This window comes from Oncorhynchus keta, chromosome 27 (assembly GCF_023373465.1).
Source record: "Oncorhynchus keta strain PuntledgeMale-10-30-2019 chromosome 27, Oket_V2, whole genome shotgun sequence".
NCBI classification, from domain to species: Eukaryota; Metazoa; Chordata; class Actinopteri; order Salmoniformes; family Salmonidae; genus Oncorhynchus; species Oncorhynchus keta.
In genome coordinates this window covers 26,004,475-26,031,747 of record NC_068447.1, presented here as the reverse complement: position 1 = coordinate 26,031,747, position 27,273 = coordinate 26,004,475, and the positions used below count along the sequence as shown (strand labels likewise).

The 27,273-nt window shown below is 41.7% G+C and overlaps 2 protein-coding genes and 3 non-coding genes across 7 annotated transcripts; all 5 read left to right on the top strand.

Annotated features, from left to right (window-relative positions):
- Nucleotides 1-942: 942 nt before the first annotated feature.
- Nucleotides 943-13,946, top strand: LOC118359664 (nascent polypeptide-associated complex subunit alpha-like). 3 transcript variants are annotated; one of them, XM_035738259.1, is made up of 9 exons: nucleotides 943-1,076; nucleotides 2,040-2,117; nucleotides 7,868-9,652; nucleotides 11,809-11,888; nucleotides 12,272-12,349; nucleotides 12,518-12,664; nucleotides 12,880-13,008; nucleotides 13,427-13,549; nucleotides 13,829-13,946. In XM_035738259.1, exons 2-9 carry the CDS (start codon nucleotides 2,048-2,050, stop codon nucleotides 13,841-13,843), a joined length of 2,427 nt encoding a protein of 808 aa, XP_035594152.1. In that variant the 5' UTR covers nucleotides 943-1,076; nucleotides 2,040-2,047; the 3' UTR covers nucleotides 13,844-13,946. The 3 variants fall into 3 exon arrangements, with proteins under 3 accessions (XP_035594152.1, XP_035594153.1, XP_035594154.1); XM_035738260.1 differs by lacking the exon at nucleotides 7,868-9,652 and adding an exon at nucleotides 5,724-6,608; XM_035738261.1 differs by lacking the exon at nucleotides 7,868-9,652.
- LOC118360357 (small nucleolar RNA SNORD59) lies at nucleotides 12,053-12,126 on the top strand. Its single transcript, XR_004820837.1, has one exon. It is a non-coding gene; the product is annotated as a small nucleolar RNA SNORD59 (small nucleolar RNA).
- On the top strand, nucleotides 13,063-13,136 carry LOC118360356 (small nucleolar RNA SNORD59). Its single transcript, XR_004820836.1, has one exon. It is a non-coding gene; the product is annotated as a small nucleolar RNA SNORD59 (small nucleolar RNA).
- Nucleotides 13,686-13,759, top strand: LOC118360355 (small nucleolar RNA SNORD59). Its single transcript, XR_004820835.1, has one exon. It is a non-coding gene; the product is annotated as a small nucleolar RNA SNORD59 (small nucleolar RNA).
- Nucleotides 13,947-20,515: 6,569 nt separating the features above from the next.
- Nucleotides 20,516-26,637, top strand: LOC118359663 (prostaglandin E synthase 3-like). Its single transcript, XM_035738258.2, has 8 exons — nucleotides 20,516-20,684; nucleotides 24,439-24,552; nucleotides 24,684-24,753; nucleotides 24,871-24,969; nucleotides 25,503-25,640; nucleotides 25,770-25,826; nucleotides 26,044-26,071; nucleotides 26,246-26,637. Coding segments are annotated over exons 1-8 (528 nt in total). The 5' UTR covers nucleotides 20,516-20,682; the 3' UTR covers nucleotides 26,266-26,637.
- Nucleotides 26,638-27,273: the final 636 nt, after the last annotated feature.

Below are 27,273 nucleotides of genomic sequence, written 5' to 3'. Positions count from 1 at the left end.
CGCCTTCTGGAAAATAGCGGGGGGGAATAGGCTGTAACTCAGGTAGATGAGGTCCATGGTGATCTTATTGGCATTCCTGTGACATCATGTGCGGTAGATATCCTGGAGGGCAAGTAGTGTGCCCCCGGTGATGCATTAGGCGGACCACACCACCCTCTGGATAGCCATGTGGTTGTGGACGGTGCAGTTGCTGTACCAGGTGGTGATACAGCCCGACTGGATGCTCTCAATGGTGCATCTGTAAAATTCTGTGAGGAACTTCGGGGGCAAGCCAAATTTCTTCAGCCTCCTGAGGTTGAACAGGCGCTGTTGGGCCTTCTTCACCACACTGTCTGTGTGTGTGGACCATTTCAGATTTCAGTGATGTGTACACTGAGGAATTTTAAGCTTTTCACCTTCTCCACTGCGGCCCCGTCGATGTGGGTGGGGGCGGGCTCGCTTTGTCTGGTCTTTTTTGGTAAACAGGCCTATAACTGTTGTGTCATCTGCAAACTTGATGGCACAACACCTGGGGGTGTCCTGTCAGACTGGGTCATGCACTTCCTGGCGGGCCGTCCCCAGGTGGTAAAAGTAGACAACAACACCTCCACTACGCTGATCCTCTAACACAAGGGCCCCACAAGGGTGCTTGCTCAGCCCCCTCCTCTACTCCCTGTTCACCCATAACTGCGTGGCCATCCTGATGTCACTGAAGTTGCTAATGATTTGTACTGCCGTGTTCATGTATCGTGTTAATGAGGCCCAGACAAAGAAGCTGACCAGTGCTGAAAGATTAAAACAGACACGATCAAGTCACACACAAAAACAACAGTGCCTGCCAGAATGTCAAATGTTAAAATGTCCCACCATATAATGTCAACTTTGCAGATTTCAAATATGAAAATGTAGAGTTGTAACTTCACCTGAAAAACCTCTGAAAGGATACGCCATAGATGTTATGGAAAAAATAGTGTGAACACCATTTGGAAACACCGGAACAACCCGGAAGAAGAAGCTAGTGCAAAATGTGATAACACCGCGAGACAGAGGTCAGAATTTCTCTCTCACAACCATCTTGGATATAGAATCCTGACTCGGTGAGTCTCTCGCTAATCTATCTTAATCTAACCCTTTATTGTCTTTGAAAATATTTTAAACAGGGTTCCGACAGTACATGATAAATTTGTCATACACTTTATGTGGATATTAATCTATATCATTGGATGTACACATTTTCACTGTTATGTAGTCGATCTCTGGTACAAAATGGGGGAACATGACTGCTCACATTCCCTATCTGGAACAGGCTAACTAGTTTATAACACAGGACGAATTTTAAATGTTACCAATTGTGGTATGTTTGTGAAGTGTTTAGTAAACGTTGTCCGTGTATGAACACGTAAAATTGTCTTTCGGCTTTTTGTGACCGTGCACAGCCAGCTAGCTAACGTTAGCTTCAAGTGAACCTTGTTCGCCAGAAAGTGAGTTTAACGTTAGCTTGATAACTTTTTTGTTTTCTTTGTAGAGTTTAAAAGTTGATACGAGTGTTTATTATTGCTGATATGTTATATTAAACAGATTTGATTGATTTGCAGTTTTACATTAACTAGTTAAGTAATCATTTTAAAGTGGCTTGTTTGTGCTAACTAGGGCTGTAGGTAACGCTAGCTATGTAGCAACACGTGAAACACGCACATCACTTGAGTTATAATTTAAAATGGCTAACGTTAGCTACTATCCATTAGCCAGTTACCCTTCAGTCAGTAAGTTGCATAACGTTACATTTGACAGTATCAGTAGTAAAGTGATTCAAATGTTACTCAAGTACAATAGCTTGTACTTAGTATAAATGAGATCTAGCTGGGAATGATTGATATTTAAACACAGACACGTTGAATCCAGTTCCTACTACAGTACACTGAAGCCATCAGCGCTCTGCATTCGCCTAGTCAGTGAGCCATGTAAAAAAATAATGAGTAAGTTGGCTGTGTTTTATTCAATCCTCACTTGATTTAAATGTAAGGTATTCCTGGTTATCATTACTTGATTTCTCCTTTCAGACACAAGCATGCCTGGCGAAGCCACAGAGACTGTCCCAGTCACTGAGCAGGAGATGCAACAGCCGCAAGTTGAGACTGGTTCGTATTGCATTATTATATCACACATGCATGCTAAGATACTAAACTACAGGGCTAATTGGGGTCCTGGAACTCAAACACTGCAGTACAAGTCATATTCCCCCATTGGGAGTGGAGTGGTGGCTTTTATTTCAGAGCTCTATATTGGTTTAATTCCTTTTGGGAAAGGTAACACTCGTCTGTTGACACTGAAATAATCAAGCAGGTGACACTGCTGTTGAATGACACTAACATCTGTTGGTGACGTTGACTTGGAACTCTGGGTTGCCTGTTGAGTCCTGCTTTACACACATTCTCAGCATAAATCGGGAGGTGTGGTGTCTGGTTTATTTTAAGGGGATGGGTGGGCTGAGCAGCTGATGGATCATATAAACCATACCCTGTCTCTATCTACTCGGTCTCTATCCACAACTTCCAGACTAGAAACCTTGTTTTTATACTGGGAAGTGAGTAGCCCTCTAGAATTATGTTTGACAAGGCCGGTCATTGCCTCACTTTGCATTAAATTGGGAATAACTGTGTGTTAACAATTTGGTTGTGTCCTGAAATTCACTGCAGTCCAAATGGGTTATCCAGGACCCCTTATTTACTCAAACTCACTCACAACTGCCTGTTGAATGTTACTGCACTGACAACTGGGTTGTGAAACACTTCCCAATGCATGGGTATTTATGTAGTCGCCTTGTGCATGGAACATTTTAAAGGAACAGGAATTAATTACGTGGTCAAACTAATGGCAACCTTTGGTATAAAGGAGTGGCACTGACTCATATTGGTAGAGTTGTAGGAATTACTTCTGGTTCTGGGAAATTCCAGTCCACATAAAATATATTTTTTATGGCAGCTTTATTTATTTTTTATTCTCATTGACCATGTTAAGTGTCCATTGCTTACTGCTATTTTCTGTTTATTTTATCTGAAATTCCAGCTTTTACTTCGAATTGATGGTAATGATAGTGCTATAGTATAGAGGTCGACCGATTATGATTTTTTTTTTTTTCAACGACAATACCAATTATTGGAGGGCCAAAAAAAATGATACTGATTAATCGGCCAATTTATTTTTATAAATATATATATTTGTAATAATGACAATTACAACTAGACTGAATGAACACGTTTATTTGAACTTAATACATAAATAAAATCGATTTAGTCTCAAATAAGTCATGGAAAATGTTCAATTTGGTTTAAATAATGCAAAAACGCAGTTGGAGAATGTAAAAGTGCAGTATGTGCCATTGTAAAAAAAAAAAAGCTCACGTTTAAGTTCCTTGCTCAACATGAGAAAGTATGAAAGCTAGTGGTTCCTTATAACATGAGTCTTCAATATTCCCAGTTAATAAGTTTTAGGTTGTAGTCATTGGAATTATAGGACTATTTCTCTCTCTACCATTTGTATTTCCATATACTTTCGACTATTGGGTGTTCTTATAGGCACTATAGTATTTCCAGCCTAATCTCGGGAGTTGATAGGCTTGAAGTGATCAACAGCACTGTGCTTCAAGCATTGCAGAGAGCTGCTGGCAAATGTAGGAAAGTGCTGTTTGAATGAATACTTACAGGCCTGCTGCTGCCTACCACCAATCAGTCAGACTGTACTATCATACTTAATTATAATATAATAAACACAGATGTGAGCTTTAGGTCAGTTTGTTCAAATTTTGAAAACAATGTTTATTCTTTCAGTGAATACGGAACTGTTCCGTGTTTTATGGAACAAGTGGCAACCCTAAATATTGCTGTTACTTTGCATAGCCTTCAATGTTATGTCATAATTATGTAAAATTCTGACATGAATTACGGTCTTTGTGAGGAAGAAATATTCTTCACAGTTCGCAACGAGCCAGGTGGCTCAAACTGTTGCATATACTCTGACTCTGAGAGAAGTGACCATTTCCCTGGTTAATATTGCCTGCTAACATGAATTTCTTAATTACATATGGAGGTTTACAAAAAAATATACTTGTGTATTGATTTTAAGTAAGGCATTGATGTTTATGGTTAGATGCAACGATTGTGCTTTTTTTCGCTAATGCGCTTTTATTAAATCATCAACCATTTGGCGAAGTTTGAGGTAGGCTGTGATTCATTGATAAATTAACTGGCACCGCATTGATTATATGCAAAGCGGGACAAGCTAGTTAACTTCACATGGTTGATATTACTAGTTTAACTATGATTATGCTAAGATAAGTTTAATGCTAGCTAGCAACTTACCATGGCTCCTTGCTGCACTCGCGTAAATCGGCCTTAATTAATCAGCCAACCTCTACTATGGTAATGTACTGATGACCTAACAAGTGCAGGCCTGTTATGGCATTGATTTGACTAAATGTTGATGTCAAAGGTACGCTGCTTCTGTGAAGTAGCTTATGGCTTTTTCAAGTCATTTGAGAAACATTTGGTTTTGACTAGAAAGGAGTTCGCATTGTGGTTTTCTTAAAGCATTTTCGTGCTGTAACAAACTCAATTCTGATTAGTATGGTGACGATGTCAATATGCTAGTGATTATAATTGGTGAAACTTTTATGGATTTCCTCACTACCAAGCCCTGTACTAGAAGCGTTATAAACAGATGAAAGTCCATGTTTCCTGAAAGAGACTATGGGGTGGCGCTGATTAAGACCACAAATTGCTTTTGAAGTCCATTGGTCATGATGGCAGCCAAAGAAGATGCATGTGCTAAACTAGTGAAGACTACCGATATTGATTGGAGAAGACATGGGTGTTCAGTACCACAGGTGCTTGTTTAATCAAGTTGCTGAGAAACTACAGTGAAGGATTTATGGAGAGCCCACATACTAGTGATAACTGTTTTTAGCTGAAGACCACACGTGAATGCTTTAGGAATTAATGTTAAGACTGTTTTGTTTTTTGTTCCGCATGGAAGTCGGTGTTTCAGAAAGGTGTTGAAAATCCTACTGGGGAATTTGTTTGTTGCATGAAATGGGTGAAAAAAAAAACTTTGCAATTCTAGTTATTTGATGGTTTTTCGGGTAATGTTATTAAATTGTCTCATTATATATAACAGAATAGGACGTTTTCTAGTTTTCCAGTGTGCATGATTGTCTCTGTCGCAAGACACTTCACTCTGAAATGTTGTCATTACGGTTTGTAGGTGTATTGAATGCTACTCTGTCTTCAGAGGTTTTCCTCACTCTTGGTCTCAAGGTGTTTCCAAGTACAATCTTGTGCATTTGGGCACTGCATGATAACTGGGACATGGGCACAAGTTTGGTTTTGTTGGTATACACATTCACCCATTTTAGGTTCAGTTATAACAAATGGAAAGCTCATGTCTGCATCCTTGAACAACCTCACAAACACCTTGGTTCAACTGAATTGGTAGATGTAGATCACAAACCCATTGCTAAAAATGTACTCTTATTCAATTTTTTCCTCTTAATATTTTGTCACATAATTAAAACATTTTGGACCCTGCCTTCATGTTTTAGTCTCTCGTATAGGGGAGTACTATTAGTGTAGCTAGATTTTCTTAAACAAGGTGTTCAATCATTTTGATCATATGCTTTAAAAAAACACGCTATCGCTGTGACTATCCCCTGCTGCTCCTTCCGCTCCTCCTCCTTTCCTTCCTATCAGCTCCAGGGGTGTTGAGTTCCTCTGCTCCCCTTGGGATGTCTGTGCCCGACGTGACCAATGCCCCTTTGGAGAGTCCTGTGCCTCCAGAAGGCTCCACTTTTCTTCCAGAAATCAAATCCCATTCAGTGTCAGACATGGCTTCTGGAGAGGCAGCTAGTGGACAACTTAATGGTGTAAAAGCAACACCTGAAGCCACTGCGCAAACTGAAGTGCCTGGTGTCACAGAGGAAGCAGTGATCCAAGAATCTGTCTCACCAGTTGAGGCAGCTGCATCTGCCGCAGAAGAAACGCATGTTCCGGAACCAACGGCTCTTTCCGACGAACCTGATGCCTCAAATGAAGAACCAACTGTTAAAGACCTAGAAGCTGCTGCAGAAGAGCCGGTCACCCAAGCAACTGAAAATATAATAATTCAAGATTCAGCTGAAGTTACAGAGACTACCGTGGCAGCTAGTCAAGAGGCTGTGGTTGAGGAACCTATGGCTGGAGCTGAAGAACCCATTGAAGTGGTCAAAGAACCTGTGCCTGCTGCTGAAGAGCCCATCACTGATGCTGTTGACGTGCCAATCGTAGACACTATTGATGGGATGGCACGTGGAACTCCAGAAGTCACCCCTGAGCCTGCAGTTGAGACCATCGTTGAAGATGTGAAGACTGTGGGTTTGAAGCCAGCTCCTGAAGATGCAGTACCATGCACTGAAGTGGCCAGCTCGAACCTTGGGGCAAAAGAACCGAAATCTCTGCCTACTGATTTGACCATAGACACTGCCACACTAAACACAACTCTCGTTGAGAAAGAAGCATTTGCGGCCTTCTCTGAGGCCGACCAGCCAAAGGTGACGTCAAATCGTGCAGGCCCGACCATCTCCACCCGGCACCTGTCAGGTGGGTCATTTTGTGTGTAAAGTAAAAGCTGCTTTTACTTTCTTACAGCAGCTCCCCCTTCCAGATCTTTTGCTTCTTATATACTTGCTAACTTTTGCACCCACTGGGCCTAGATTACCTTGTAAATGGTATGTTTCCCCCAATTTATCTTTTTGTATTTCAATATGCTTGATGAAAAGGGCTAATGTTGACAGAATTAAGAATGTCAAGATTTTATTTTACGGCTTGTTATCTCGAGGGCTCGCTATCTTTTACGTCACTGGTTTAAACTCATTGTTTCACCTTGAAACAGGCCAGTCCATTTAATTAAGCACTTAATGTAAAGAGTTGACTTCCAGCAACTTTTTCCTCTTGTCGTCAGATGTTGACTGTTCTGTTTCTGTTGCTCTATTTTCTCTCTCAGTGCTTATTGGTGTTTGTCCAGGAAGAATGCACCAAGCCAACTGTGTTCATGTGCTTTAACTGCAGTGTGTTTTCAACACTGATATTTGTTTCCAATTAGTGTTTGTATCAATTTGTGGGAGTTGTAGTTCCAGTTTAAGGCTTTTTGTTCATTGTGGTACACCATTTTAATCCTCAGTATCTTTTAATCATTCTCACATCTGCTGTTGATTGCTTTAAAAAAAATGGTAGTATTAAACATAGCGAATTGGTTAAATGTTTCAATGAAATACTGATTTTATTTGTACCTATACTATAGTGATTCCCAAACCTATGGGGTTCGCTATGACGAAGGGGGGCATGAGTGAAAATGTTTGGGAGCACTGGTATAGCTTAACTTTGAAACTCTGTAAACCACAATTCATCATTCTACCTAGGGTTTAGGTCAAATGTTCTTAGTGTTATTTGTTCTGCATAGCATTGTTTATAACCTCCAAAGTGCCTTTGAATTTGACCGGTCACAAATTCATTTTGGTATAAATAGTGCCATACTTTGCGAATGCGTTTGCCAAACTTTGTCTTTCCTCTGCACTGAGTGGGTCCTCAATTTGAATCTCTGGTTATGAAATTATAGTGATGTTGTAGAAAATGTGACGTGTGTTTTTTGCCTGAATACTTTAAATTGAGTGTGCTGCCCTGCAACAAATCCTTCCATTTCGGAAAGAAGTTTGGTGTGGTGTTTATTTTCCTAACCCAGGATTTCTGAGATAAAATTGCCTCCTGTGTGTTCCGATCTTTTAACCCGCATGGTTCAGGCTTTGACATCCTTGTCTTCCAAATGTAAAAACATTTTTTTTAAACAAATTTGTTTCATTCAGCTGCACCCTCTGCCCCTGCAAGTCTGGCTACTTCAAAGAAACCTCAGACTGCTTCTGGCCCTGCCAAGCCCAAAGGCAAAGAGGCCAAGGGTGGCTCTGCCCCAAAGGCTGTCCCTTGCAGAAGAAAACGCTCTTCTATGTCTGCCTCCTCTGCTTCTCCTACCTCCTCCACACCCCATTCCCCCCTAGCTAACTCACCCGGGGCTTCTGGAACTCCCAGCCAGGGCAGTCGTGCCGCACCCAAGGTTGTGAAGGTTGGCAAACAAAGAAAGGCTAAAAAAGAGTATTTTAAGCCTGCTGCTGACCTGCCAGCCCCAGCAGAGGCTCCTGCCCCCACAGAGGCCAAACCTCTTCCTATGGAGCCTAAAGCTGCTCCTGCACCAGTAGTGGCCACGCCAGTAACTGTTGCTCCAGAGCCTGCCTCTCCCAAACCTGTGACGTCCCCTGTGTCCTTCAAAGTGACCTCAAAGCCTGCTGCACCAGCCCCTGTGTCATTTGCTGCCGCTATTGCCTCTCCCCCTAGAGCTGCTTCTGAAATGCCCATGGCCAAGCCAGAGCGTCTGCTCAAAGCTGAGGTGAAAGAGGTCAATGCAGCACCTGCCCTGGAGGATGACGATGACCTTCCCCCACTAATTCCACCAGAGGAGCCAGTAAATATGCCAGTCTTCTCACCCCCTACAGTAGTAGGTACTCCTAAGCCTGCCCCAGTTGCTTCTCCAGCTCCCCCTAAGCCAGCTCCTGTTGAGCCCGTTGTAGTGGCGTCAGCTCCTTTTAAGGCTGTTGTGGCTACACCAGCTCCCCTAAAGCCGCCTCCAGTTGTTGCTACAGCAGCTCCCTCTAAGTCAGTCCCAGTTAAGCCCATTGTTGCTACACCAGCTCCCCTTAAGTCTGCTCCTGTTAAGCCAGTTCCAGTTAAGCCCATTGTTGCTACACCAGATACCCCTAAGCCTGCTCCAGTTGTAGCTGTACCAGCTCCCCCTAAGCCAGTTCCAGTTAAGCCCATTGTTGCTACACCAGCTACCCGTAAGCCTGCTCCCCCTAAGCCAGTTCCAGTTAAGCCCATTGTTGCTACACCAGCTACCCCTAAGCCTGCTCCAGTTGTAGCTGCACCAGCTCCCCCTAAGCCAGTTCCAGTTAAGCCCATTGTTGCTACACCAGCTCCCCCTAAGCCTGCTCCAATTGTACCTGCGTCGGCTCCTGTTAAGCCCGTTGTGGCTACAATAGTGCCCCCTAAGCCAGTTCCAGTTAAGCCCGTTGTGGCTACACCGGCTCCCCTTAAACCTGCTCCAGTTGTAGCTGCATTAGCTTCCGTCAAGGCGTCTCCGGTTGTAGCTTCGCCAGCTCCCGTTGAGCCAGTTATAGCTGCACCAGCTTCCGTCAAGGCCTCTCCGGTTGTAGCTTCGCCAGCTCCTGTTGAGCCAGTTATAGCTGCACCAGCTTCCGTCAAGACCGTTCCCGTTGTAGCTACTCCAACTCCTATTGAGACCTCTCCGGTTGTACCAGCACCCGCTAAGCCAGCTCTTGTTGAGCCCGTTGTAGCTGCACCAGCTTCCGTCAAGGTCGCTCCCGTTGTAGCTGGACCAGCTCCCCTTAAGCCTGCTTCCTATGCAGCCGTGGTAGCTGCACCAGCTCCCCTTAAGCCTGTTCCCATCGAGCCTGTTGTAGCTTCCCCAGCTCCCCCTAAGCCTGTTGAAGTAGCCGTTGTACCAGCACCTGTTTCAAACCCTGCCCCCACCCCTGCTAAACCCCCTACCAAACCGGAGCCTGTGATCAAGAATGACAAGGGTATTTCTCCTTATTTTGTCTGTCTGTGTCCTCTGTTTGCCCACCAGTGTTGATTTCTATGGCCCGTTCAAGTCTCTTCACTTTTTAAGGTTAAAGCTAAAGAAAGTAGAGATTGTAGTAGTCTTTATTAGCTTTTCCTCAAATGTAACCTCTGAACTGGCCTGTTTCAAAGATCACGCATAGTTATTGGAGCTATTGATTGGAGAATTCGGGGCTCCCATTTGAGTGCCATTTTTATTATTTGGCGTACATTTTTACTGTGTACTTTCAAACAAGACATTCCAGTGTTTTTCCTCCCAACAAGATATGGTTCAAATTATGTAAATGCCCTGCTTTTATATACCGTTTTTTTCTGGGGGTGGTCTCTCAATTATAGTGAAATGAGGAGCCCTATTACAGTGCCTTCAAAGTATTCATACCCCTGGACTTATTCCACATTTTGTTACAGCCTAACTTCAAAATGGATTTTAAAAATACACTTTTGCACCCATCTACACACTAATGTCAAAGTGAAAATGTTATTTTTTTGCAAATCTATTAAATTAAATGCAGATCTCATTTACATAAGTATTCACGGGTAAGCACCTTAGACCCACACCTGTTTTACATTTTCCTATTTATTATTTTCAAAAGTCTTCAAGCTCTGAAATTGGTTCTTGAGCATGGCTAGAAAATCAAGTAGATTTAAGAACTAACTCTGCCACTCAAACATTTGGCCTTGAGTTTTAGGTTATTTTCCTGCTGAAAGTTGACATCTCCAAATGTCTGGTGGAATGCAGACTGAACCAGGTTTTCCTCTAGGATTTTGTCCGCTTAGCTCGTTCTTTTTTTAAATCCTGAAACTCCACAGTCCTTAACGATTACAAGCATACCCATAACATGATGCAGCCACCACTAGGCTTGAAAATATGGAGTGGTACTCATTAATGCGTTGTATTGTATTTACCCCAAGCATAACACTATTCCGGACAAAACATTCATTGTTTTTTGCGGTATTACTTTAGTGCCTTGTTGCAAACAGGATGTTTGTTTTGGAATATTTTTTTAAATTCTGTACAGGCTTCCTTTTCAGTCTGTCAATTAGGTTAGTATTGTGGAGTAACTACAATATAAATCCATCCTGTAAGCCATTAAACCCTTAACTGTTTGAAAGTCAACATTGGCCTCATGGTGAAATCCCTGGGTGGTTTCCTTCCTCTCTGGCAACTGCGTTAGGAGGAATGCCTGTATCTTTGTGGTAACTGGGTGTATTGATAATTATTAATGACTTCACCTTGCTCAATGGGATATTTAGTGTCTGCTTTTAAATTATAATTTTTTTAGTTGCCCTTTTGCTAGGCATTGGAATACCTCCCTGGTTTTTGGGGTTGACAATGTATTTGAAATTCGCTACTCGACTGAGGGACCATACAATTGTATGTATGTATGTATGTATGTATGTATGTGATACAGAGATGAGGTAGTCATTCGAAATTTGTGTTAAACACTATTGCACACAGTCCATGCAACTTATTATGTGGCTTGTTAAACATGTTTTTACTCCTGAACTTATTTAGCCTTGCCATAACAAAAGGCTTGACTATTTAAGATGTTTCAGACCTCTGTTTTGAAATGGTGTGTTAAGCCTTCGATAAAATCAATTTAATCCCTTTTTAAATTCTGTCTAACAAAATGTTGGCAAGTCGAGGGGTGTGAATACTTTCTGAAGGAGCTCTATTTCTGTCAGCCTATAAAATTACTTTTGTGGGGAATGGCTAGGGGGGTGGCAGTTCTATGTCATTGTGATACAGATTTGTCAAGTTGGGAGAACATTTCAAATCCATATGCAAAGGATGTGCAAAATTTTACTACTCCAGATACTTTCACATTTCTAAGCAGGTCTGTTGATTTCTACGCTGACTTTTTTTGTTAACCTCATCCACATATACCCGTTTTTATTCTGTTTCACTGCCACAAATGAATAGGTTAAATTCACCTACCACCAACCAATGTTGCGATCATTCAACATCTCGATTTGTATTAGTCTCTGTTGTGCCTCATAAACTTGCTCTGTTAAATACCTATGCAATTACACTTCTCTTACAAAGGCTACTGTAGAAGAACTGGTTTTCTGCAGCTCTGCAGCTAATGCTTGTTTCTCTGGGGGTGGCTTACAGGGTCTGGCACTGAATCAGACAGTGATGAGTCTGTACCAGATCTGGAGGAACACGACTCTGCACAGACACAGCAAGCGCAGGTAAGACCACCTGAGAGCGACCACGTGCCCAGATAAGACTATTCAGGCAGAGGTCTGGTAGGCCACAGAACAGATTAATTTAGCACGTTGCTTCTACGGTGTATGGGTGTGATATAGTAAACCATTATATTTCACTCCCGACATGATTAGAATAAATCCTGGACTCTTCAGTGATGATTGATTCAGTGACTTTCGTTCTTCTGATTCTACTGAAGCCATCCTTCCTGTTCTGAGAAGAGAAAAGGCCAAAGGGATATTTTAATATGCTTTATTTTTACCGCGCACACCATATTCTTACATATGGGTTGAATTTTTGATCGCGTTCTCTAAAAATCTACATCTTGCCTGTCATTAAAGGAGGATTTATATATTTTCCTCCACAGCTTGCAGCTGCTGCAGAAATAGACGAAGAACCCGTTAGCAAAGCCAAACAGAGCCGTAGTGAAAAGAAGGCACGAAAGGTAACTAATTTGAAACTATCTAGACTTGTTTTCATAAGGCATTCCAGTCTTAAAAGTATACATTGAATTATTTAAATTACTATGCCATCTATATCTGTCCATTGTTGGAGCTAGTGTTCATTTCCACTCAAAATAGAGCATGACCCATGTTTCTTTGCTTCTCTCCAGGCAATGTCTAAGCTGGGTCTCAGGCAGGTGACGGGGGTCACCAGGGTTACCATTCGCAAGTCTAAAAATATCCTTTTCGTTATCACCAAACCAGACGTCTACAAGAGCCCTGCGTCAGACACGTACATTGTCTTTGGTGAGGCTAAGGTAAGATGGATGCCGTTTGAATTTTGTTTTCTGATCCCTTTTAAATGTCATGTTATTCCATCTCATCTAAACTGCTCTTTCAGAACCAGAATTACATATTCTTAATGGTATCAGTCAAATGTGCAGTGTAATGTCCATTCAACCAAGGTGTTGGGGTTCTTTCCAAAGGTTACAGCGCTGATGTCACAGTCTGTTTCTCTCCCTTTGTGTCTCAGATCGAGGATCTTTCACAACAAGCCCAGCTTGCCGCGGCAGAGAAGTTCAAGGTACAGGGAGAAGCAGTGTCGAACGTCCAGGAAAACACACAGACTCCCACTGTACAAGAGGAGAGCGAAGAGGAAGAGGTGAGGGCCTTGATGGGTGAAACGGTTAACATAGAATCATCAGCAGGTCATTTCTCTTCAGTGATGATTGATACAGTGACTTTCGTTCTTCTGAGTCTACTGAAGCCAACCTTTCTGTCCTGAGAAGAGCAATTGAAACTATGATGGGGCTTAGTTTTATACATGATCAGAAGCCAGACCGCTGTAAACTATGATAGGTTTTAGTTTACACATTATCAGAAACCAGGTACCATACTTTTTGTCCATTTTAGATGGTATAACTCTGTTTGCCTCCATTAATTAGCTTCTAGTTTGTAGTAGTCTCCCTTGTGTAATGGGGTTATTGTGGGTCCAATCCAAAACCCCCATTCCCCTTGATATCAGTGAATTGCAGTGCGAGTTAAACTGTCTGATACTAATGCTTTGTCTCGATGCATAGGTTGACGAGACAGGGGTTGAGGTGAAGGACATTGAACTCGTGATGTCACAAGCCAACGTGTCGCGAGCGAAGGCTGTACGCGCCCTTAAAAACAACAACAATGATATTGTCAATGCTATTATGGTGAGTATATTTTACCACACAATTCCCTTGTCACCAGACAGTGTTATCCAGCACAGGGTCCCTTCAATTCAAATATTTGTAGATTTGAGTTGTGACCTGTCAGTTATCGTAGGATCTACTAGCTGGAGATCCTTTCTCTTCAGTGATGATTGATACAGTGACTTTCGTTCTTCTGAGTCTACTGAAGCCAACCTTTCTGTCCTGAGAAGAGATTGGCACTTAACTTTGACAAGGCTTAGTTTGTACATGTATCAACACATTGTATTCTTATATTCACAGGAATTGACGATGTAGGCTGCTGGTCGACGTGGGTTCTGAAAGTTTGCTGGTTTAATCTACTATTGTTTGTACAATTTATACCCGAGATGGAAATAAAGTTGTGGCTTGGTAAATTGAACTAGGTTTCCCTCTGTATTAGTTTTGTGAAATTATGAATCGTACATCTCCAGGACTAGGATTGAAAACTTTCGTCTGAACAGCGGTATGGAATACAGTTTAGTCCTCAGAGGTGTAAACTCTGCTCTGTTTTACTGAACTTTCAGAAGTCCCTCTGCTGAAATGGTATTGTAGGACTTTTCATTGCTGTGGTTAAATATTTTTTTGTAAACAATGTACCACAAATTTAAGACAAAGTATTGCGTTTTAATGAGCTGGTGCTGGGAATCTTGAGCCGTTTTGTTAGTATGACTAATCTAAAGACTTCCAGTGTAAACCGCACCTCTGAGTAACTGAGGAAACTGGAAGGCACTTGGTCTCTGAAAGATTACTGACAGTAAAGGTATTTGATATCCTAGAAATACCTGACTGATACCTGTGATAATACACCAGACATAACCCAGAGTGCTCCAACTGTATGTTAACCACTGATGGTCTGTTTCCGCATTCTCCTAATGATAAAGGCAAGAAATGGAATAATCTTAGATCGGTGGTCAGGCCAGGTCAACCACGGAATTCCGTCAAACATGCTCCTATCTAGGGTTTCTACTAAAGGGGAGTAGTCTCCAGAACTTTAATTCCTGTGTCCTAACCAGTTCATGAGCAACTGGTGAATGCCTGAGATGCATCCAGTTGCAACCCTGCAGCAACCTGTGATTAGCCTGTCACTAGACAATACTATCGACATCTACTGGCTGTGGTTAATCCCTACCGGGGGAGAGCGACTGCACCAAACAATAGCACTGTATTCTTTCACTGTAATAGGTACTGTATATTGGACAGTGCAGTTAGATTAACAAATGTCATTCTTCTGCCAATATCGGGTATGTCTGTCCTGGGAAATGTTCTTACGTACAACCTCATGCTAATCACATTAGCCTACGTTAGCTCAGCCATACCGAGGGGGACCCACCGATCCTGTAGAGGTTCATTTAATTTCATATTTTGTTTACAATCTTTCGGTTCAACCATAATGCATAATAAGCATCAACAGGGTGAACCTATTGGGTGTATGCTGATAAGCTGTAGAAAGAAAATTTATAGACTTTTTTTATGGAAAATATAATTCTTAATAAAAAGGGCCAAAGTCAAAATTCAGACCACTAAGGTGTCAATGTTTTTAAATAAGATATCCAGTTGGCCTCCCTCTAGTTGTAGGTAGGATCTCAACGTTACCTCCTCTCCTTGGTAGAGAAATTTGATAAATCCCTGTGTATTTGAGAGAGATGGGATGGTTAGCTTCAACAAAGTGAGCTGCTACTGGATCGTCGGTGTTCTTACACCTGATTGAGCTGCGCTGTTCAGCTATGCTTTGTTTTAATTGTGTTGTAATGTGTTCTATGTAGGCTTTCCACCATGAACAGGTGATGAGATGACTCTCTTTGTCCTTAATTTTTTTTTTATAGCTTAGTTTATTAACCCTTAGTCAGCACCTCTACACTAAATAATCTTCTATTTTATTAGACAATCAAATGAACGTCAGAACTGGTTGTGCTTATGCCACATTAAAAGCTTGTCATATCACTTTTAAGGCCTACAGAGATCATATGAAATTAATAGGGTTTCTATGTAATTATATGATCTCACCAGAGGAAGCTGGTGTGAGAAACTATAGGAGGACAGGCTCATTTTAATAGCTGGAATGGAATAAAGATGGAACGGTATTGAACACATCAAACATGGAAACCATATTTGACTCCGTTCCATGAATTCCATTCCAGCCGTTACAATGAGCCCGTCCTCCTATAGCTCCCCCCACCAGCCTCCACTGTATTACACCTAGGCTATTAATAAAATGTGTGCGCTTGGTTGTCCCTGACCTACTGGTATATTTTAATCTACTTTCACCTGTATTGAAAACGTAAATACATTTGCACAATGAGTATTTCTCTGAAGTACAAAGTTAAGTTGTTGGTTAACTAACTAGCTAATTTTAGCATAGACATGACGAGCAGTGCTTGACTTGAACCAAAATAGGCGCCGGTAATAATTGTAGGTGCTGGTACTGTTTATATTTGGGTGCAGGAGAAGTTGAAAATTTGAAGTGCAGGAATTTAGCGGTGAGCTCCTCAAAACAAGACATGGTATCAATAACAAGATGGACCTATGATTCCCCACATGGCAGCTTCATGTCATTGTTGCTTGCTATCTGACCATCCAGAATCATAACTACAGATGGACTTCTTCCCCATCAACGCACGTGCATAATCTTTGTTGTCAGCTAACCCATCTATAGTGAATGGAAAAATCTTTGTGTAAATAATTATATCTAATGGCAGCCTACTGTACCCCAGTCGGCCTTCAACTGCAGGTACTCAATGGGATTGGGCAGCAGCACTGAGCTACCCTGCAAGATATTTTCCTGGAGTAGCTCAAACTATGTTATGTCTCCATGAGACACCATTTTAACTGAATTTGGCTTGATTTTGCTATTTGAGTCTAAACAGAAAATAATTGGTGTCACGTAATCGATGGCTTTGTCCTTTCATATATGCCGTCATTGATCCCTACCACTTGCATGTGAAATCCTCTTATTTCCTAAATTAATTTCCTCTTCTTGCTAACTTTCCTTTCCTCTTTTCCTAGCTCCCATTTCCTCCTTTCCTAGCTTCATTTCCTAATAGACTAGCTTCCTTATCTCCTTTCCGAGGACCCTTCCTCTTTTCCTAGCTCCCTTTACTCTTTATTTCCTAGATAGGGGGAGCACCCCCCTATCCACATTGATGGAACAGTAGTGGAGAGGGTAGTACGTTTTAAGTTCCTCGGCATACACATCACAGACAAACTGAATTGATCCACCCACACAGAAAGCATCGTGAAGAAGGCGCAGCAGCGCCTCTTCAACCTCAGGAGGCTGAAGAAATTCGGCTCGTCACCAAAAGCACTCACAAACTTCTACAGATGCACAATCGAGAGCATCCTGTCGGGCTGTATCACCGCCTGGTACGGCAACTGCTCCGCCCACAACCGTAAGGCTCTCCAGAGGGTAGTGAGGTCTGCACAACGCATCACCGGGGGCAAACTACCTGCCCTCCAGGACACCTACACCACCCGATGTCACAGGAAGGCCATAAAGATCATCAAGGACAACAACCACCCGAGCCACTGCCTGTTCACCCCGCTATCATCCAGAAGGCGAGGTCAGTACAGGTGCATCAAAGCTGAGACTGGAAAAACAGCTTCTATCAATGCCATCAGACTGTTAAACAGCCACCATTAACATTGAGTGGCTGCTGCCAACACACTGACTCAACTCCAGCCACTTTAATAATGGGAATTGATGGGAAATGATGTAAACTATATCACTAGCCACTTTAAACAATGCTACCTAATATAATGTTTACATACCCTACATCATTAATCTCATATGTATACATATATACTGTACTCTATATCATCTACTGCATCTTTATGTAATACATGTATCACTAGCCACTTTAACTATGCCACTTTGTTTACATACTCATCTCATATGTATATACTGTACTTAATACCATCTACTGTATCTTGCCTATGCCGTTCTGTACCATCACTCATTCATATATCTTTATGTACATATTCTTTATCCCCTTACACTTGTGTCTATAAGGTAGTAGTTTTGAAATTGTTAGCTAGATTACTTGATGGTTATTACTGCATCGCATTAACATCTGCTAACCATGTGTATGTGACAAATAAAATTTGATTTGATTTCCTTTCCTTACCTCTTCCTAGCTCCATTTCTGTTCTGCCTTTCCTCGCTTCCTTTCCTATTTCCCTTGCTACCTTTCCTTCCCTACTTCCCTTTCCTCTTTCCCTAATTGCTTTCTTTACTTGCTCCCTTTTCCTAGGAAGCTAGGAAAGGAGGAAAAGAAAGCAGGAAGGAATCTAGGCACCCCTTCATTCAATACTTTGTACAACCTCCATTTGCCAAGATAACAGCTCTGAGTCTTCTCCTATAATGCATAATGAGGTTGGAGATACATGGCAAGGGATCTGAGACCATTCCTCCATACAGAATCTCTCCAGATCCTTTAGATTCTGAGGTCCACGCTTGTGAACTGTCCTCTTCAGCTCATCCAACAAGTTCTCTATTTAGGTCAGGAGACTGGGACGGCCATGGCAAAACCTTGATTCTGTGATTAGTGAACCATTTTTGTGTTGATTTTGAGGTGTGCTTTGGTTCATTGTCCTGCTGGAAGATCCAACCACGGCCCAGTTTTAAGATTCCTTCTAGAAGCAGTCAGGTTTTGATTTAATATCATCTGGTACTTAATTGAGTCCATGATATTTTAATTTTTAATTTTTTAATTTCACCTTTATTTAACCAGGTAGGCTAGTTGAGAACAAGTTCTCATTTGCAACTGTGACCTGACCAAGATAAAGCATAGCAGTGTGAACAGACAACACAGAGTTACACATGGAGTAAACAATTATCAAGTCAATAACACAGTAGAAAAAAAGAGGATACTGTGTATCCTAACAAGTTGTCCAGGGCCTTTGGAAGAAGAACAGCCCCACAATATCAAAGATCCATCACCATACTTCACAGTGGGGATGAGGTACTTTCCTGTATGGCTATCTTTCTGTCTATGCCAAACCCACCTCTGGTGTTTTAAAAAAAAAAAGCTATATTTTGGTCTCATCTGACCATGGAACCCGGTCCCATTGAAAGATCCAGTAATGTTTGGCAAACTGTAGGCACTTGAGTTTGTGGTTTTATGACAGCAAAGGCTTTTTATGGAAACCCTCCTAAACAACTTGTGGTTATGTAGGTGGCAGTAGTTAATAGTTTTGGAGACTTTCTGACCCCAAGACCCAACTGACGTCTGCAATTCTCCAGCTGTGATCCTTGGAGATGTTTTTGTCCACTCAAACTATCCTCCTCACTGTGCGTGGGGTCAATATAGACATACATTCTTTTTCAGGCCGATTGTTAACCTCTCCAGTTGCTTTAAACTTCTTAATTATTGCCCTGATTGTGGAAATGGGCATTTTCAACCGTTTGAGATATTTCCTTAAAGCCATTTCCTGATTTGTGCAGCTCAACAATCTTTTGTTGCACATCATTACTGTATTCTCTGGTCTTTCCCATAGTGATTGATGGCTATGGGAACTTGGCCTGTGTGTCACCTCAAGTTTATACCCCAGTGAAACACCAAGTCATGGCTTACCACTTAAGCGTTCCTAATCACTCAGGTGAACTTAAAATCGTAAAATATGAATGGGAATATAGTTCAGTTAGAGTCTACTCATAAGAATTTCTCGGGGTGCCAGTAATTGTGGCAGACATGTTTTGGAGAGAAATATTTATTTCACATGTATTTTTTTCAATCATTTTACTTCAATTAATTTCAATTGATTTTTGTGAATATTTTTGAATTAAATACCAAGAGGATTTTTCACAGCCCATTTTGCTCATGTTTACCATGGGTGCCAATATTAGTGGAGGGCACTGTAGATCTGTAACAGCACAGAGGGATTCATCAACAAGTGATATATGTTCCAGCAAGATTGGATTTTAGGCATTTATAGCAATGGTTATCAGGGATGGAACATAAGAACATAAGTCGCAGAAATAAAGTTTGTGGTGGCAGCTGCAGGGAGGTATTTTGTGTGTGCAAGATTTGATGTCAGAGTTACAGGGTGTGTTAAGTGGTGGTGTCCCATTCCCTAAAACAGGGAAGACAGGAGCAACTTTTAGTGTTCCTGAGTTTAAAGTGGCAGTGACGAAAAGAGCAACGGATGATTTATCTGTTTACACAAGGGAGTTGGTGGCAATACTATTGGCTGCAGAGTGGGTGGAGGAGGTGAGGCCAGACAGGGTAGTCATCTGCTCTGACACCTGTGCAGCACTGATGAGCTTAAATTCATGTATGTCTTAGAGCAGACAGGAGGTATTGTATGAGGTTTTGCAGTGTTTGTATAGGGTGAAACAGATGGCGGTATGTGTGACGTTCCTCTGGGTACCAGCTCATGTGGGAGTAGAGGGGAATGAGGAAGTGGATATTATTGCCAAGCAGACTCTTAAACGTCCTAATGTTGAGATGGAATTATCAATCAGTAAAGCAGAAGTCAAGGGATTAATAAGAACAGTGGTTAAAAATGAGTGGCAAGAGTTGTGGAACAGTGATAGTAAGGGAGGACACCTGTATAAGATCCAGGAGAGGGTGGGGGGAGGGAGGTCTACAGGCTGAGACTGGCACACACAGGGCTAAATACTACATTGAAAGTGGTGGGGAAACATCGACTGGGAGGTGTGATCATATTCAGGAGGAGATGGAGACAGTGGAACATCGTTCTATTTCAGTGCCAGGAATATGTGAGAGAAAGGGAGCAATTGTTATTAGATTTGAGGAGTAATGGGGTTGAAGAGCCAGGATGAAATGAACTGCTGAAGACCTTTTCATGGGATGTAGTATTTAATTATGTAATTCGTTTCCTTATGTAGACGATATTATTTGGTAGGATTTAGACCTTCACTGTCTCTGGTCCACACTCCAGTCCAGTTGGTGGCGGTAATGCACCTTAAAGTTGGTTGCCAACCGAGGTATAAAATCCACAGAAAAAGAAGATACACAGTCCGCGACTCATAGAAACGGTGGCTTTGCAGTGTATGGATATAGCACATTTTTGTACAGCCCATTGAAACGAAATATATAGTATTGTAAATTAATTTTGTATCCCCAAGGAGAAAGCTATCACATCTACAACAAGACATGTAAGTTTGATGAATTGCGAGCTTCTGTAAAATGTAGTCCGCAAGAGCACGTTAGCGCCACTAGCTAGCTAACGTCGTTGGTTTCTTTAAGGTTATGGCAAGTTAGCTACCTAGCATACCAACATGCTTTTACGAAAGGCGGGAGGGACGCCCAGCGACGATGGGCCTTGTTAGGTATCTGTTGGCTACCAAGCTAGCTCATGCAAGTCATTGAATATAATCATGCGAATGTCGGTCAGTTGATTTGCTAACTAGCTAGCTAGTAACGTTAGAAAATAAATGTAAAAAAAAAAAAAGCTAGTAACTAACGGCAAGGATTTAACTAGCTACTAACGTTAACCATATTTAGAAACTGCTAAACCAAACTGAATATAACGATGTTTCCTTCTATGCTCACATTGTTCTGCCATGGGCTAAATTCCCATGCTAGCCAAATAGACGCAAGTTATCTTACTTTAGTTGGCTAATGATGGAAGTTGGCTAGGTAGTGGTCAAGTGCACCGCATGGCATGTGGTGTGCATCCCCCTCCCGCCGAGTTAACGTTAGCTGTAAAATATATTTGCTACTTACCTAACACAACTGATTAATTAACTATTATATTAGCATGTTGATCGATCCCCATGGATGTTTACCACATTTGAACTGAATCCAATCATGACATGTAACCTTAATAACACACTAGTTAGCGAAGTGCTCTGGTTATAAGTAACTTTAGTTTTATTCTAATGATGAATGACTGACAGTTTAAATTAACAAAATGTTTACATACATACTATCCACATAGATAATGTCCAGTTAATCTCAACTAAATGAAAGTTTGGTCATCCTACTGCCGGCTGCTAACTAAGGAAGCCAAGAGCGATGGCTAACAAGCCAATGATACATAATGCTCATTAATGGATGTCCTAAAGTAGTGAAGTGCATTTAACATCAATTGTCAGTATGGTAAGATAAATGTGATTAATCTTAGGCAGTGAGGGCAAAAGTCGTCTTAAAGCTCTGGTTTAGCCCATGTCATTGACAGCCTACAATGCCTACTTTTGACTTTGAACAGGAATATGGAAGGAATGTGTAACTTTAGCTATCTAGTTACTATTTAGTCAGTCAGGCCTTAATCAAATCTTGATCATTCATTGGTTCATTGGGGCTATTTTTCACTACAGCATCACATGAGAACACTAAAGCAGGAAGTAGCTCATTTCAAAAACATGTAATGTTTTTATATCAGTTGAGTTTGCACGTTTCAAGTCAATGTCTCTATCTCTGACCTAAACAATGCAGTAATAAATAACAATATAATACTAAAAATAAAAGGGTAGAACAAAAACAAGATGTAAAAACACGATAAAGTAAGCAAGCACACTATATACAGGGTCAGTTCCAGTACCATATTTACAATGTGCATGGATGTTTTTTTTTTATTAGCCTGTTATTTTATTTCATTTAGTCCAGCATGTTGGAGCTTGAAGCCTAAGATTGTCACTGTATCCTATAATTGCACCTGTACATGTGACTATTAAACACTTTGAATCTGAGAGGGAGATATGTATAGGGGTAGGTGAGTAGGCATCACAATATATGATAAACAGAGTAGCAGCAGTGTATATGATTGTGTGTGGAGTCAGTATAAATGTGCATGATCAAATTATGGGGTGTGTTAGAGTGCCTAGTGTTTAGGGCCCTGTTAGTGTGCATAGAGAATAAAATACAGAGGGTCAACTCAGTCTGTGTACCTATTTAGCAGTCTTGTCTTTTTTTAACATTTTATTTAACTAGGCAAGTCAGTTAAGAACAACTCCTTATTTACAATGACGGCCTAGGAACAGTTGTTTAACTGCCTTGTTTAGGGGCAGAACGACAGATTTTTTACATTGTCAGCTCGGGGTTTTGATCTAGCAACCTTTCTGTTACTGGCCCAGCGTTCTAACCACTAACCACATGGGGATAGAAGCTGGTCAGACTTGATGCACCAGTACCGCTTGCTGTGCGGAAGAAGAGAGAAGTCTATGGCTTGGGATTGTAACTTTTTTCCTGGGCCTTTCACACTGCCTGATATACAGGTCCTGGATGTCAGGGAGCTCGGCCCACCATCTGTAGCGCCATGTGATGGAGAGCAATGCTATTGCTGTTTGTAACATCTTTTGTGCTGCTACCATGTTGTTCCTACCATGCTGTGTTGTGTGTTGCTACCTTGCCTTAAGTCTCTCTTTATGTAGTTGTGTTCTCTTGTTGTGATGTGTGTTTTGTCCTATTTTTCTTTTTTTGTCCCCCCGTCTCCGTAGGAGGTCTTTTGCCCTTTGGTAGGTCGTCATTGTAAATTTGTTCTTAACTGACTTGCCTAGTTAAATAAAAAATGCCATACCAAGCAGTGATGCAGCCATTTAAGATGCTCTCAATGGTACAGCTGTACAACTGAGGGTTCATGCCAAACCGTTTCAACCTCCTGGTGGGGAAGAGGTGCTGTCACACCTTCACGACTGTGCATGTGTGTGGACCATTGAGTTTTTCGTGATTTGGATACAAATGAACTTGAATCTCTTGATCCGCTCCACTGCAGCCCTGTCGATGTAGATGGGTGCGTGCTCTCCCCTTTCCTGTAGTCCACGATCAGCTCCTTAGTCATACTGCCGTAGAGGGAAGAGGTTGTTGTTCCGGCCCCACATTGCCACATCTCATCGTCGCCGGTAATCAACTCTACCACCGTCGTGCGGTTAACACACATGATGCCGTTGGAGTTGTGTGGGGCCCCACAGGGAGTACAGTAGATTACTAAACGCACACCCCTGTGGTGCCCTCGTGTTGAGGGTTAATGTGGTGGTGATGTTGCCTACCCTCACCACCTGGAGCCGCTCCACCAGGAAGTCCAGGATTCAGTTGTAGAGGGAGATGATCAATCCCAGGGTTCTAAGCTTGGAGGGGACAATGGTGTTGAATGCTGAGCTGTAGTCAATGAACTACATTCTCACATTGGTATTCCTCTTATCTAGGTGGGTGAGGGAAGTGTGGAGTGCAGTTGAAGTTGTCATCTATGGATCTGTTGGGGCGGTATGCAAATTGGAGTGAGTCTAGTGTTTCGGTGATGGTGGAGTTGATGTGTGCCATAACTAGCCTCTCAAAGAACCTTATGATTACAGATGAGTGCTACAGAGTGGTAGTCATTGTGACATGTTGCCTTAAAGTTCTTGGGAACAAGAATGATAGTTGTCATCTTAAAAAGTGGGATTATACCCGCCAACTATTATGCGCATGCTCAGAGAATGTGCTCAGGAATACCATCGGGCCTTGTGGTATTGATCTGATTAAAAGACTTTACGTATGTCGGCCTCTGAGAGCGAGATCACCCAATCTTCTGGGTCAGTGACGGCCCTTGCACTCGGATGTCATGGTCAAAGCGTTCATAAAATCCATTGAGTTTGTCTGGTAGAGAGATCTGGGTAGATCACCGCTGGGTCTTTTGTCATTCGCAATGGATGTAGCCCCTGCCACATGTGGCGAGTGGTGGAGCCTGTGTAATATAATTCCACCTATTCCTATATTGTCCTTTAGCTCGTTTAATGACTGTGGAGGTCATAGCGAGACTTCTTGAACTTGTTCCTGTTCTCAGCCGTAGACTCGGTTGTCTGCAGTAGCCCTATCCTCTAGTTTAGCACCAACCTGTTAATCCAGGGCTTTTGATTGGGTAAGCGGCTAACCTTAACTGTGGGGACAGCATTGCAGATGTCATTCATTGAGTTTCTTCACCTGTGTTCCCAGGCATCCGGCGACTGCTAAGTGGTATGACAGGCGGGACTCCGTCTACATCGAGTTCTGCGTAGCGGACAGCAAGGATGTCAAGATCAGTTTCGAGGAAGCAAAGTTTGTTTTCAGGTGAGTAATAACTTCTGTCAGTGGAGGTTTAAAGGAGACGTTTGGCTAACTGCTCTAGGCATTTGATAATTCTTCTAATTCAGTTTTAGTCACATTTATGCTTAATTTCCTTTCACCCCTCCCTTTACCAGTTGTCTTGGAGGAACTGATCAAGTCAAACATGAGAACGAAGTAGACCTTTTCGAAGGCATTGATCAAAATGTGAGTAACTTCATTGCATTGTCTTCAGGACAAGATGCAGATTACATCTGACAAGATATAACTAAGGGGACTTAGTTTTGCAGCATGAAAGTGTTCATGTATCTATTGTACACACAGGAATCCATACACAAACGCACAGATCGGTCAGTGTTGTGCTGTTTAAGAAAAGCTGAACCTGGGAAAGCCTGGCCTAGGCTAACGAAAGAGAAGGCTAAGGTTAGTGATGGTGTATAATATTTTTCCCATAATATATACACTAAATGGACAAAAGTATCTTGACACCCTTTCAAATTAGCTGATTTAGCTATTTCAGCCACACCCGTTGCTGGCGGATGTATACAATTGAGTACACCGCCATCCGATCTCCGTAGACAAACATTGGCAGTAGAATGGCCAGTGCTGAAGAGCTCAGTGACTTTCAACATGGCACCGTCATGGAATGCCACCTTTCCAGGAAGTCAGTTGTTCAAATGTCTTCCCTGCTAGAGCTGCCCCAGTCAACTTGAACTGCTATTTTTGTGAAGTGGAAATGTCAAATGTCATTTGAAGGGGTGTCTACATACTTTCGTATGTAGTTAAATTAGTTATCTATATATCTATATAGATCATTTAAATGCACATTTTCTGTGTTTGGTGCATAATTGATTTTGGAACACTGAACTCTAAATGCATGTAAGGAGCCTGGAAGATGACATCCTCCAAACGAGCATCTGCAATGCCTTTTTGTCATGTAAGATATTCCTCAACAGTTAACTTGGCTCAGCGTCGACTTTAACAACTGGAAGGACTGGGAGGGCGACTCAGACGAGGAACTAGGCAACTTCGATAATTTCCCAGAGGGGGGAGACGGGGATATGGCATTCAACACACAAGAAGCGATGGCTAAAGTAAGGGCCCTAGGGCAAACTGAACTTGCACTTGAATGCTGTATGAAAGGTTGGGCAAAGATTGTACAAGTAATATATGCCAACATGATGATATTTGTCTCCGGCTGTTCTGTGTGATTCTGATTGCAGATGATGAACAACATGGGAGGGGAAGACTGCTTACCTGATCTAGATGATGTTGATGATGTAAGAGCTTTTCTGTGGAGTTCCTTCTTTCCCTCAGTATCACTTGGCTTAATACAAAAACATGTCTCACTCTAGTCGTGTCCCTCTTGTGTATGGGTTTGCTAATGAATGATCAGTGTCTCTTCAGAATGTGTGGGACACAATATGCACTTGCAAAACCTTAATTGCAATGGTCATATTCCGCTTGATTGCATGCTCTTTTTCTATTCCTGTTTAGGACGAGTCTGCAGATAGTGACGATGAAAGTAAGCAAGATGTTTTCTGACCAGATACTGAGCTTTCGAATTAAATGTTATACCCCGACATCTCTTAACCCTGAAAATGTAATGATGCAGAATGTGCCATGAGAAGTATATTTTTTTGACCATAGGGGCATTTGTTTACTTTACATTATTTTTAACTGTTGGTTTTATTTTCAGAAATGCCTGATTTGGAATAAAAGGCCTCAAAATCCAGCAAGTCGGGATGGAAGGCAGGAGGAATCATCAAGACTATCTTGAAATAGAAGGCAGTGGGTAAAAACACTGTACATGAGTCAGTAGCCATATTTAAATCCAGAGCTCTTCTCCAATCAGTCCACTGAAGGTTAATATCTATAGTGTTGTACGGAGCAGCAGTCTCCACTTCCATTTGCAGTGCTGCACTCTTGGCATATCCTGTTTTACTATTAATTGTTACAAGTAAGCATTCATGATTTGTTCTGAAGTACTGTATAGTAATCATCCTCAACCTAGAAAACAATACATGTGAAGACATTTATGAGCAGTTGACTAATGTTAAGAAGTGTAATTAAACGGACAAATGTTTTACACCCCCTGCCTCATGGATGTGTGTTTGAAGTTAGTTGATCAGGTTACAATTTCTGTTTGGTTCCCTCTTGTGAGCCGCCTCCTGTGGATAGTGATCAGAGAAACAGTTAAAAGTTTCAGTACCTTAGCCTTTAAACTTACATGTTTCCCCTTTCCACCTCATCTGTTAAATCGCTAAAAGTCTATCAATGTTCATAAGATTTGAATGTTCTGGAATTCTGTCTTAATGTTGTTCTCAGATATACATTTTATGGTACCAGTTTTATTTTTTAGTAATTCCATATTGATATTATCTAACATCACATGAAGGCAAAATGAAAGGAGGCTTGAAGCTCGGTTTGGTAAACATCTGTTTTTTTTGTTTTTTTTACCTTCAAGAATCTTTCCATCTGTTTAGAGTTGTGGCAAGAGTACATTACAATACTCCTGGGTCTTGTGTGGTGAGGGGGTTGATGGGGGTTATGACATGGTAAACCTGTAATGACCAAATTAAACTTGCACTGTCAAGAAAATATTAGGTAAATGTGTAGTTATTGGTGTGTATGTCAAACCTGTAAAGGGATCACAGGCTTAAGCACTTCAAATGATGTTGAGTTACACTGGAACATGTATATTTTTGTCTACATCATTCTAAGAAA

What these genes read in the sequence shown, in the direction of transcription:
- LOC118359664 (XM_035738259.1), top strand. Translation starts at nt 2,048, where the DNA reads ATGCCTGGCGAAGCCACAGAGACTGTCCCAGTCACTGAGCAGGAGATG. An exon ending in ACAGCCGCAAGTTGAGACTG is followed by an intron (nt 2,118 to 7,867) that starts GTTCGTATTGCA and finishes TGTTTCATTCAG; the next exon opens with CTGCACCCTCTGCCCCTGCA. An exon ending in GTGAAAAGAAGGCACGAAAG is followed by an intron (nt 12,350 to 12,517) that starts GTAACTAATTTG and finishes GCTTCTCTCCAG; the next exon opens with GCAATGTCTAAGCTGGGTCT.
- LOC118359663 (XM_035738258.2), top strand. An exon ending in GAAGCAAAGTTTGTTTTCAG is followed by an intron (nt 24,553 to 24,683) that starts GTGAGTAATAAC and finishes TCCCTTTACCAG; the next exon opens with TTGTCTTGGAGGAACTGATC. An exon ending in TCGAAGGCATTGATCAAAAT is followed by an intron (nt 24,754 to 24,870) that starts GTGAGTAACTTC and finishes TTGTACACACAG; the next exon opens with GAATCCATACACAAACGCAC.